At 39.9% G+C, this 13,353-nt stretch overlaps 1 protein-coding gene across 1 annotated transcript in view; it reads right to left on the bottom strand.

Annotated features, from left to right (window-relative positions):
• DLGAP1 (DLG associated protein 1) overlaps nucleotides 1–12,907 on the bottom strand; it is a 104,940-nt gene extending 92,033 nt beyond the window's left edge. The window contains exon 1 of the mRNA XM_035124393.3: nucleotides 11,895–12,907. Coding sequence (XP_034980284.1) covers nucleotides 11,895–12,851 — 957 coding nt within the window. The 5' untranslated portion in view covers nucleotides 12,852–12,907. The remainder of the gene's footprint in view (nucleotides 1–11,894) is intronic.
• Nucleotides 12,908–13,353: the final 446 nt, after the last annotated feature.

Here is a 13,353-nt window from a genome sequence, read left to right as displayed (position 1 = left end):
TAATTAAAGCAGTGACTGCTGGAAAACCAATAGAAAAATGGGGAAAACAAGCCGCTTAACACTGGCTGAATTTAAGAGTCAGTGTGTGTATAACATTTTAAGCTACCCTTCTTCCAAAGAGCTCATGGTTTTCACCTCCCATCTTTCATAAGGATCATTAGGAGATAGATTAAGCTGAGAAAGCATGAATCTGGGTCTTCTTGATTCTAGCTCAACACTCCTATTCTAGCTTATTAGAGCAAGAATGAAATTAAAATCAGAGTACATTACAAAAGGGCTATAGTACTGCTGGCAGAAAAAAAGAATTAGAAATAGAGAGAAAAGTAAGGCTAAAAATTAACAGATTAAATAGCTGTATTAAATTTCAAAAATGAATATTGGCAGCTTTATTAAAATATTGTTTTGATCCCTTATTAAATTGCGTTGAGACTATTCCGGTTTCCCCTCAAGAGAGCATTAATAGAAATTGATGTACAGTCTTCTTGTGGTGTTTTCTGACTCATTGCAGAGTTAATGTACTAGCACATGGTTTAAGTCAACCAAAGCATTTAATAGTCCACATTTTCCAAAATAAAAATTGGTCACTTACTGTAAAATCTTTTTCATAGCATACATGTACTGATAAATTTATAATATACTTCACAAGAATGAAAATTGTAAAAGGAAATCTCTACTGCCTGCTCAAATTATCTATTTGGTTTCATGTTACACACAATAGACAAATTACCATATGAAATACCATCAACAGCCAATGGCTTAATAATATCCCCCAGGACAAGAAGCATGGACTCATCTTCCACTATTTCATGTTGGTTTAGTGCCGATAAAATCAAATAGTTACATCAGCAGCCAAAAAAATAAAAAAAAAATATATAAAACTATATGCAAGAGTACATATAATAAAGTCACATAAATGAAATGTAAAATACATAGCAACGTCTTCTAATTTTTTTTGGAAAAAAGTTGCCCTAGTCTTAGGATCACTATGAGCTTACCTTGTAAGGCGAAAAAGCAAATAGACTGTCCTTGTGGCAAAATACATTCATTATTCATCTCATTATTGCTATAGTTTATTGCAGCCGAGAGCATTTAAGCTTCTTTTGGGCTTTGCCAAGGCAAATGTGGGTGAGTTTACAAGTAAACACTAGGTCTGGGGAGGGAGGGAGTGGTTGGCCATCACTCACAATGGGAGACATGTAACCAAAGCTTCCTATTAGTATGCAAATACTTAATGAAATGAAATTACACAACTGAAGAACAATGCTTAATGACTGCTCTGTGCAGATCTTCAAACTTATGCAATTTGGGATTTCTCAGTTGAACTTATGGCTGCTTTACATAGCACTACAACACCATTCATTTGCTGAATTTCACTTGTTATGGTCTTTTATCATGAACATACATTAATTCAGCCAAATAGAATGGCTACTATTTATGCTTACTGTTAAGATGCCAAAATATCCCAAAGGGGCTGAAGAAACATAATTATAATTTTAGACATGTGTATTTGATCACTCTCAAAACAGGAGAATTTTAAGTCATGTGAGCCAAGAATTTAAGAAAGCACATGTAAGTGCATGAGAGTGATCACCTTCTGAGAAATAATGATCAGAAATGTCTGACTGATTATTATTGTATGATGAGGTGCTTCCTATACAACATTTTAAAACCCAAGTTAGCTTTTGTCAACCATTGCAGGTGATAGGTAATCATGTCTTGTAGCACATGCAAGCACTCTTTAGAAGCATATACAGGATGTTCCCAATTAAAACACATCAACATTTTGAAGTATTTCTAAAATCTGCCACTTAACTTTTGTGGAATTTTAATGGTGATCTACTTCAGCTTAGTCAATCTGATTGATAATTTTGAACATATATTTATATGCTGGTAAGATAAATTTTAATATCCAAGAAAAGTTAAATTTTATTTATTAAAGGTATTTATACTCTGCTTTTCAAATTATTTTTTTGTAAGGAACACAACAATAATAAAATAGAACATTTAGAAAAACTCTGTAATAAGACACAAGGATAGAACAGATTGGTTTGGATCCATGGATCTGCCCACGGAGGGGAGTGGGTGGAACATGAGCTTCCTAACTCTTCCCAGCATCCCCCAAAGAGAGAGAGAGAGAGAGAGAGAGAGAGAGAGAGAGAGAGAGAGAGAGAGTCTGCTGCATGTCTAGAGATTCTTCTGCAACAGTAGTCTGAAGTGTGGGGCCAGAGGAAAAGGGGGCAAGTCTTTAAAATTGGGAATAGGATATTATAGCTGTAATACCATCTAGTTTGATAACCTGGCTCATGTTATCATCCTGGCAGCCTATTTTTATCAATTGTAATCTCTAAACTGCATTTAAAGGCAGCCACCTGTAGTGAACATTGCAGAGGCAGATTTAGGGCAGCACGACCTTCACCCCCCCCATCTCTGTGCTCCTTCACTCAGGCCGTTCGCCCCGACTCCTGCCTTTTGCTGCCACCTTCTCCTCCTCTGCTGGCACAGCAGACCTATTTCCAGAAGCCAGCTTCCGGAATTGCTGTGACAGAAGGAGGAAGAAGAGTAGCGATGCGATGGGGCATGGTAGGCTTCACAGCCGTTTTCTGGTTCTGTGCTCTGGTGTGAGCCAATTGACTCATGTCACAGCGAGGAACCAAAAAGCGCCCGGAGCATAGAAGCCAAAATGGGACATCCAGGATTGGGATCAGAAGCCGGGATGTCCCGCTTAAAGCAGGACATTTGGAGGGTATGTGACTGGCCAGAGAACATGCGATTGACAGAAATGCCACTCAGATCAAGTACTGGTAAGTATAAAATGTATGTGGGACAGGGGAAAATGTGTGGCTTTGAGATTTGGGGGAGGATTTTCTTTAAAACCGCTTTTTGGTGGGAGGACTATGCCCCTGTAGCCCCAGTGGACCAGCCTCCACTGACTGTGCTATTAAGCATGCATTCAAGCTGTAACCAAGTAGTCCCTGTACTTTTTGCATTTCCTGTCCATCTGACCTCACAGTATACACTGCCTCTACCCGCAAAACGTGTATCTATACCTGCAACTGAGCATTACATTTCAGACATCTGATGAAGTTTACTCTAATACATAAAGCATACGCCATATGCAGCAGATTAACGTGGCTACCTTTTGTATACTACAATTAATTCATATGATGTTGTGATACAACAGCATCTGACATATTCAGTAGACCAAACTTGTCCTGTATAGTGGTTCATGTTTTCTACACAACATAATTATAAGAGGAACATAATATAAATAAATGTGTAACACAGCAATATTAGCATCCACAACCACTTCTTTAAACCATACAAGTCCTTCATTCTTAGTTAAACAAGGAACACCCAATTTTAGCTATTGTTAAAGTAAACATTTTTTAAATAAAAAACTATATTATAAAATAGTAGAACAAATATAATCACAACACAACAAAGTGCCAAATAAAGCCAGAAATAAAGGTTTTTGTTTGGAATAAGAATCCTACCATAGTTTACTTTATTGGCTGTGACACAACACTGTGGTTTACAAATTTATCACTGGGTATGTAAACTATATCCTGCATACAGGTAGGTAGCCGTGTTGGTCTGGATCGAAGTAAAATAAAAAAAATCCTTCAGTAGCACCTTAAAGACCAACTAAGTTTTTATTTTGGTATGAGCTTTCGTGTGCATGCACACTTCTTCAGATATATCCTGCATGTTGACTGGGTTATTCCTGGAGATTTTAATACAATATAATCTTAAAACGTTTTGTAGCAAATTAGCTAGAATGTATATAAAACAAGTACAGCCACCCTTTACAAAGTTTTGGTGGCCAAGGGATAAGATTGCCACAAGTAACAAAATCCAAGTTGATAAATGATCTCTGTTGCTTTGCTCAATCAAGTTTAACTGATCACATTTTGATGGGGCAATGTTTTAATATCCATAATGTCGGCAATCTTGTTATCCATTACATGTAAGCTTGCAGTAACACTTCATAATGATCCAATATTTTTCAAAGGCAAAAGATAAAAGATGTACCTCTGACCCAATTATCAAGCTGGAGTGTGAAGTAGAAAAGCTAATAGATCTGATTAATTTATTTTGGATTGATTCTAGGAATTCCCTATCATGATGCTGCCAAATAAAAAGCATTTGACTTTTCTCTGGATATTTTTAATGCTGGTGAAACCAGATTGTCCTTTCTATCTCTTAAAAGTTTGCAAAGAGGATGAGAATGTCCAAAATCTGGTCTGGCTTTTCATTCAAATAATGGAAGAGTTTTTAATTTCCCCCCTTAATTTTTACACCTAACCAGATGTCTGTAATCTACTAGCAGTATGTAGTGATCATAAACTTTCCACATGCACAGCACAGTTTTTAAAGCTTTTCATAAATATTTTTCTATACATCTAAAAAGGGTCCACACCATACTTACTCATATGGAAGCATATCCAGTATAATGATGACATCTTTTAAATCTTTTAACATCTTTTAAATGAATGACAGCAACAAAATGGTACAAGGTTACTTGCTGCCACAGAATAACCAACAACTTAAAAGACTAATTTTATTTTTCTTTGACCTACATATGCTATCTTTCCCCAGCACGTCTAAGATATGTAATGAAGGTGCTAGGCGAGAATCCTTGGGGAGAGCATTCCACAAATGGGGAATCACAGCAGAAAAGACCCATTACAGTGGTACGTCAGTTTATGAACTTAATTTAGTCCAGAGGTCCATTATTAAACTGAAACTGTTCTTAAACCGAGGCACGCTTTCTCCAATGAGGCCTCCCTCCACTGGTGCCCTTCCACTGTTTGGATTCCATTCTTAGACCAAGGTAAAGTTCTAAAATTGGGACACTACTTCCGTTTTGTGGAGTAAACCAAATCGTTCTTAAACTGGACTGTTGTTAAACCAAGGTACCACTGTATTGTGTTCGATGGATAATATGGGCAAGGCTGGACAATATTTCTTGGCTCATTGCAGAATGGAGATAATCGTTTATCAACTTAAGCTTGCTAAAGCTGCATTCACAAAATGCCACAATCACTACTAAGGTTACATAATTCAAAGTGCAGTCTTGATATTTGGAGAAATATCATCCAGATAGTACTCTTGTATTGACAGAGCTCAGCAAATCCAGGGGAGTTGCTGACTCTGATTCCTTGTTCAGCTCCTGCACTTGTGCTTTGAACACTTCCAATTCAGACACATGCTCCACAATATCTACATACAATGAGTAGTGAAGTCCAAAATCAGCAGCACTTTTTCCCAGCTCACTTAAAATCAGATTCTTCAAGTTCTTTCCAGACAAAAGAGAGAGAGAGACTTCTGATGATATAGCTGACATGGCCTCATAGTATGGCTTCATTTGTGTTAAGATTCTGTCATAAACTGTATCTACCGGTAGGTGTTTCTTTTCTAAAGCTCTGTTCAGGAGGAATATACAGGCCTTCGTTGGATGCACTTTCATGAAACCTTTTAAACTTCTTCAGCCTCAGGTCAGGAAAGTTGCCTTCTAATCCCATCACTGTGCAAGATGAAATGTCTGGCTTAACTGACTGAACTTTGCCAGTTAAAAAAACTGGGGCAGGATTATTGGGAAGATGGAGAAGACATGGGGGAACGTAAGAGAAAGGGTGCGCTGTTTGCGCCCAATACAACTTGGACCCTTCACTACAGAAGGGTAGCTCAGGGAGCAGGTGTGTGTGTGTGTGTGGTGTCAAGACAGGCTTGGAGGAGTGAAAAGCCTCCACCACTGCCTCCAGGGTTCCTTCCCCTGCACCCAGTTGACAAGCGGGCATCAAAAAGATGGTGGTAGCAATACCAGCCATCCGGTCACCCAACCCCTCCACACCCTAATCTCAAATTCTTCCAAGGCAAGTGTCATCCAGGCAATCTCTATCAGAGCAATCTGGCGTGATTTTTGCATCCCCTGTGGGTCTGCACCGTGGAGGGGGCATTTTGCCAACCCCCAGGTACACACCTGGAAGTACCCCTAAATTATGTACCCACACCTTCAGAGAGAGTGTAACCCCATCGAGAGCAGACAATCTCCCATCCATCTGGCCTAGGGAATCACCCACTTACAGTGCCTCAGTCTTATCCGGATTGAGGTGCACTTTGTTGGCTCTCATCGATTCCATTAATGAGGCAAGACAATGGTTCAGCATATCCACTGCCTCACCTGCAGATGTAAGGGTGAAGTAGAGTGTGTGTGTCATCAGCATATTGCTGACAACATATTCCAAAACTCTGGATTACCCTACTCAGTGGTTTCATGTAGATGCTAAACAGCATGGGGGGTAAAATAAAAAAATGTCTCAGTTTTCAATGGCTCCCCAGAGCATGTAAGGCCCTGTATATGGGCTCTACTGGGAGGGGGAGGGGAGGAACCTGTTTTAAAGTAAACAAGCTGCAAGCTTGGTCAAAGGCCAAAGCTTGGACGGAAGCAGTTCAGAATGGAAAGAAGGCAGCAATGTTCCCTCCACTCTTTTCAACATGGCTTTATTCAGGTGGGGAGCACAAAAAACATATTGCCCCTGTTCCCACAGCACCCGGAGTTGTCTTTAACTGAAAGAGGAGAGACCTGCTCCCCACCATAGTGCTCCTGTCAGTGGCTTAGATAATGAAGTGACAGAGGCGTGCTCTGGTCCATGGAGTCACGAAGAGTCGGACATGACTAAACAACAACAACAACAACAACAACAACAACAACAACAACATTATTATCCACAAAGGTCAACACTTTACTTTTCCTGGTAGGAGTTTATGATATTCATATAGTTGGGAGACACCATTATACTTATTTATTCATATAGCTTTTCCCTGCCAAGTCTTCAGAGTGGTTTATAACCACCCAGTCCACATACTGAACATTATAAAAGTCGCATTTCAAAGTTAAAATAGCAACGACAGGAGGGAAAGGTGTTCGGGAAAATAGAATAGGGGACCAAAAACAAACACAAACCAGCACTAAATGAACGCTTCATAAGTGGCCAACACACACCTTTGGTTGCTAGCCTTCTCAGCTCAGGAACACCTGAAGCAAGACCTCAGAAAAGGTTTTTAACTAACCAAGAGATTTGTATGGTCCTTTGTATGGAAGATTTGTATGGAAGCCAGTAATGAACTTTTAACACCAGTTTGAAATTGTCAGACTAGCAAGTTCTTATATTAAAGCAAGCGGCCATATTCTGAAGCAGTTCCCTGACCCCTGGCTGTAACAGATTATTTATTGAACAGATTCGTAAGTTGCTTTTCAAAAGACATTTGAGACAAAGCAGCATTATAAAATACACGGCAAAACATGAACAGAATGTAATATACAAAATATTCAAGGTCTACTAGCAGTAGGCCAACTGGCAGGTGAACTGTCACAGTTGCTCCCTGTTGCTAAGGGGATGGCAGAAGTATACATGCTTGGCCTTTGTAAGAGCTGTACCAGCCAAACATCAGTTTATGATTGGCCATTTGGTAAACACTCCATTCACATCTATTGGTCCACAACAATGGCTTGGAATTCTTTCAGAAACAAATCGATTGGTTGGAAGATCCAGCTGAACAGTATATAAGGCCAGGTTTTGCATTGTTTGGGGTCAGTTGAACAGCCTTTGGTGGACTATGAAGAGGACTGGCAAGGGACTCAAGAAGAGGCTATGAAGGCAGAAGAAGGGACAGGGGGACAGGGACAGGCTAAAGCCAAAGCAACAACCATGGCAGGTATGTGAAGAAGACTGAAGAGCACATCAGAAAGTTAAAATCAGAAGAACTGCAAGAGAGTACTGTACCCAGCTATCATAGCATCATGGTAATAACCTGTATAGTACTTATTTAGAAAACTGTACCATTGCACATGTGTAGAGTGCCACTGTCTCCTCACATCTATGAATGGAAGAAGAGCTTCCATGTAAGGAGGAACAAGTATAATTTTTATAGGTAGCCGTGTTGGTCTGCCGTAGTCGAAACAAAAAATAAATAAATAAAATTCCTTCCAGTAGCACCTTAGAGACCAACTAAGTTTGTCATAGGTATGAACTTTCGTGTGCATGCACACTTCTTCAGATACCTTATTTATAATTTTTATATAACACTTATTTTATTTATCTTATTTAATGTTAGGAAAACTTGCTTCTAGTTGTATGCAGTCTCCTCTGTCCCACCCATCCCCCAAAAATATTTTTAAAAATCAACTTTTCATTATAAAAATCATGTTTTCCCTTTAAATTAAGAGAACAAAGTGTTCCAACCAATGGACAAAAAAGTGATTGTTTCATTTGACCCAGAGCACAGCAGAACATATTTGCAATGCATGGTGCAGTTCTGAAAACATGAAGCAATAATCTGTGTTCATCATCAGAGTACATCACCCCAGACTTCTCATAATCAGCCTCTGTTATGTCTGAGATGAGGGATAATATCTTCCAGGTTTGGGGAAGGATTTGGAGTGATATCTAGACAGCCAAAGGGCCCAAATTTTTCGTTTTAGAAATTCACTAACAAACTCACAAAAATCCAGCTAGAAATAATAGTGGCAGCATTTTTTTTCATCCCAAAATATACCAAACTAACTGGCCCTGCCACGCGTTGCTGTGGCTCAGCCTGTTAAATGGAGCCTCAGAGTCCCCCTTCAGACTCCACTCACCTTCTGAGTCCCCCTGTTTTACACGTGTTCTGTTTACACAGGCGTATGTATCCCTGTGATTCCCCGCACCCTGTGCTGATCCATGACATATCCAGCCCCCTCCTCCCCCCAGCTTATCCCTGTGACTGATCCCACTGTGTTCTGACCCATCCCGTCCCCTCCTCTCCCCAACCCTCACCCAGGCGACTCAGTACCTCCATTCGGCCTAGTCTGTAAAGGCTTCGGTCTAGTATGTAAACGAAGGTTTTATAGGTGCAGTACCAGTGTAGCCACCGCTAGAGGGCACTGGTTTGCAACCTGGTTCTTTTCCCAGCATGCACTTTCTTCTGATTTGTAAGTTCTGGAACACGTGGTTTTTGGGGTTTACCTGGCCCAGGTGTGACATCTGTCTTTAAAAATGGTATGGGTTTGCTCTCATAGTCACATTTGACTCTGTGTCAAAATATGAGTGCAATCGGTCAAGCGGTTTTGTTGAACATTGGAGACAAATTGCAAAAATCCGCCCACCAGGGGTGCGAGTGCTGCCACGCCAATCCACCCAGGGATATTTTGTCACACACACACCAGGCATGATACCCAGGGCGGACTGCAACCCCCGCACCTCCCTTGCGATGTCCCTGAGCAGATCCACACAAGTTTTCTGGAAATACTCTAGGAAAGTACTCTGGAATTGCTCGCGATTCAGATTTACCTGCCCTGCCTCATCCAGCAGTTCTTATTGAGTGAATGCAGGGAAATGGTTTATATAGAGTCTACTGCAACATACACACAAGCCATCCACTATTGTGCCTTCTATATACTAAAGACACCCACCAACTGAATATTAGAGCTAGCCTCTTTGTTCTTGCCCTAACCAAGAGGTCACACCCTCTTAAACTTTTAAATTGATTCATTGTTTTTCATTGTGCTGAAAAGTTATCCAATTTAGATGTTACCCCCTCCAGATGAATTTCGTATTGCTTGAAAAATTAAGAATTCTCATTGATCAACACATTTTATGTGAGCACTGGGTGGGATTCAACTAAGTTATCAACAACAACAACAACAACAACATTATTTATACCGCAGCCACTCTGGGTGGCTTCCAACACACATATAAACAATCAAACATTAAAAACTCAGAGTAGACCCACATAAATTAATGAACTAGGTTAGGTCCATTAATTTCAATAGGACTACTGAGAAGAAAACTTAGTTGATTACAACCCATTGGCATCATCTGTACATCATCATCACTGTACACATGGCACCTTACAGAGGATGAGCAATGCAAGAGTTTTTAAGTGTGCACACTTTACATTTGTATGGCTTTTTAAAGAATTGGTGGGGGGAGAAACTATGCTCCTGTAACGCCTCTTCAACTTGCCATTTTTATTTGACTGAAATTCAGGATTTAGTAGCATGTATAATAGTTCAGGGCATTTATTTGTTTCTTTTTTAAAAAAACAATCCTAATATATCAACATTATGGTGATTTGTTTCGAATTTGGCAAGTGCTAATTTAAGTCAAGGTAGACATAGCATGATAAATATGTAAACTTAGCCATTCTGCATAACGCTTTAGAGGACTGATGGACATTTATCCATGCAGACACCGATAATGCCCTCTAATTCTACTTCACAAGTCTATTCCTGTCAAATATTATCTGCAAAGTCCCCGTGGAAGGGCTCATGCAAAGATGAAGCTGGTATAATTTTTTCACTTCCTTTCCCACCACCTGGTCACATATTGGGTCAAGAGTTATAAGTGCCAAGTGCCTGATGTTAAGAGAGCTAATAAAAAACAAGAGTCTTACAATCGTCTTCTGACCTGACATCCAAAACATCGTCCTCCCCTGCTCGAGTACCATTATTTTGCTACCTTCAAGTACATCCCCCTAGATTCCCACTTTTTAATGTATAGGAATCCTATATGAACACAGAGATATGTGCAGGGAAGCATTCATATTTACTTTTTAATGTATAGGGAATTCTGTATAAACAGAGACATACATGCATACATTATTACGTGAAATAATTCTTAATTTTGGATGTAAACTGGTGTTCAAAATATATATTAAAAGCTGAACCTCTTTTGGTACCCCAGATTCATTTGTAGGTCACCTAGGTTTCAACTAAGCTGGACCTTTTCAGAGGACAGTAGAATCCTCTCCTCTACCTGACTCTAGACTCATCCAAAATACCCCATAAAGCTGAGCACAGGAGAAAAGTACCCTGCAACATATGATGCATAGAAATAGAGCTAAATAGCAAGGTAAACTGAACAGCACAGCAATCATTCACTATTTTTAAACAACAACAACAATAAGGATATCTTGGATCAAACCTCTTTTTTCCTCATGGTCTTTTCTCTTCTTTGTTTGACATTACTCCACTGTCCATGCACAGTCAGGTGTGCCATTTCTGCTTCAAAATAAAATTCATAAAAAGCAATCCACAGATCTTGCAAGCCTGAAACTGTGTTAATTTTCTGATCCACGTTCTTGCCACAAACATTAACCGGCAGTATGATAGCTCCAAGAGCAGACATCTGATTCTTGACATTTAAAGATACAATACTGGTGAAAAATAGTGACGCTTTATTAACTGCAAACAGCTTGAGAGGGAGTCAGTGATGTACTCTTAAAGAGTATAATCGGAACATTCAATAATTTCAGTCTTTCAACTTTGCATTTTTTTTTCCAGTCAGAGCTTTCTCTTTCTTAAAGGAATAACAGCTAGATACACCAATCTGATCACTTCATGTAATTATTTCGTAAGGGTTTTCTGTATGTGACAAAAATGGATAGTAGGTTGGTTCACAGGGTACAAAACAGAATTGCATTACTAAGTGTTCCAAGGGGCTCCAGTTTTCATCACAAAATAATAAAATGAAGGCAAATCCTAAGATTATAGAAGCTAATGAATGTCTGTTCTGGTAATATTAGGTTCATTGAGATTGTAATGCTAAATGAAAGCTTACTACCTCTAGCTCCCTTGTGACCCTGCTGTGCCTTATTGTGTGTATTGAGTGCCTTTTTAATCCCCCCAATTATTCAGAAAGCTCTCATTCTTTTCACATGTTAAGAAAGTGAACCAGTTCCTCATTGTATCCATTCTTTTTAACACTGACTCTTAGCAACCAAAATGCAGATTTATTCATAATTTGCATTAACTTCCACCTTCATCTCCCCATTTGGAGTCTCATCTCAGTGTAAGGCATATTTGGAACCAGAGGCAATGTAAGTAATGCAAGCAGTAACACATACAGTACCTGAAGATACTGGCAAGACCGCTCTTGTTGACAAGTCTCTGCTTTCACCACTGTCTGGTCCATGTTCATGGAAGCCTTTTGGTAAACCTCACGGGCTCTGCTCACCGTCAGCGTAGAGGACCAAGAGCTTTTTTTCATTAACTGAGCATCCAGATTTACTGGCAGGTTTGCACAAGTGGAACATTTGACATCATTATTGCTTCTGGAAGGCTTCACCGCATGTTCACTGAGAGTGTTGTAGGCTTCCATAAAGTACTGAGAAGCAGAACGGTCAGGGCATCTCCCCATAGTCATAACCCCACTTGGTCCATGGTAAATGCAAACATCACTGTCTAGGTTGTCATCTGAGCTCCACCATCCTGAAGCATTTGACCTGGATTTTCCTTCTGACCGCCGGTCTTTGCTCTTGCTACGTTTGCCATACCTCATAGTTTGTGTCTCCTCTGGGCTTGATTTGCCTCCATTGATGCTTCCCTTTGATGGGCCTTCGAGAGAGTGAGACTTTGTGAAAAGCTTTTGAACAGAGTGAACCAAATGACGGATCCTCCCTGGACTATCGCTACGATGTTCTACAGCAGTCCTTTTGTACTGCAAAGTATGGTAGCCATCTCGATTTATAGGAAGCTGCCTTTCAAACTGGTCTAAAAGATTGGCAGGAATGCGATTACTTTTATTGGCTGTTCCGTGTGGCACCAAAGCACACTCATCTTTAAGCTCATTATGGGAATTGTAATGTCTCCGAGGGAACGTGCTGCTAGCAATCTGATCGTTGTAGGGAACCATGCATTCTCCCTGAAAAGAGTTCCTCTGAGTGTAGTAAGAGTGATCTGCAGGATGATGTTCCACAGGATTTAACAAATATGGCTTCCTCTCAGAGTGATGTACCAGAGAGTCACATGCTGGTTCACAGGCAACCCCATGATGGTGGCTGCGGCTGCTAGATAATCCTTTCATCATTGAAGTGAAAAATTCCCCAGAGTCATCTGAATATGCTTATGTTACTCAAAGATCATCATGAAAGACCTAGAAAAATGGAGAATAAAAAAAATGTGAAATGGTTTGGTAATGCACATTTGGTTTTGGGTTATCAATGAGACTTATGTTAGTCACTACTAACTTTTCACATTCATTTCAGTGGAACTTAACTGCAACTAACACAATCTGATCTCTGCTGTGCTGTGCTTCAGTTAGTAGCTAAGGTGAAAACACTCCAAATGAATACAAAGTCATGCCACAACTGGATACAACGTGTTAAAAATGTATATTCCTGGGATTTAGTCATGTCATACATATATTTTGAGATGTCACCTTTGTAATTTGGAGCAGAGTGGGAATGGATGGGAGGGCAGGAGCTCCTAACAAACAGCATCTGCAGAGCACGTCTTTGAACCCTTTGCTAGGAGACACTTGAAACAGCTGCCAAGTCCTGTTTTCGCGGGAAACCCCTGGATTTTAATCC

The sequence above is a fragment of the Zootoca vivipara genome, chromosome 8, assembly GCF_965207765.1.
Source record: "Zootoca vivipara chromosome 8, rZooViv2.hap1.1, whole genome shotgun sequence".
NCBI lineage: Eukaryota > Metazoa > Chordata > Lepidosauria > Squamata > Lacertidae > Zootoca > Zootoca vivipara.
The sequence above is the reverse complement of the archived record's forward strand: the minus strand, read 5'-3'. Positions and strand labels throughout refer to the sequence as shown.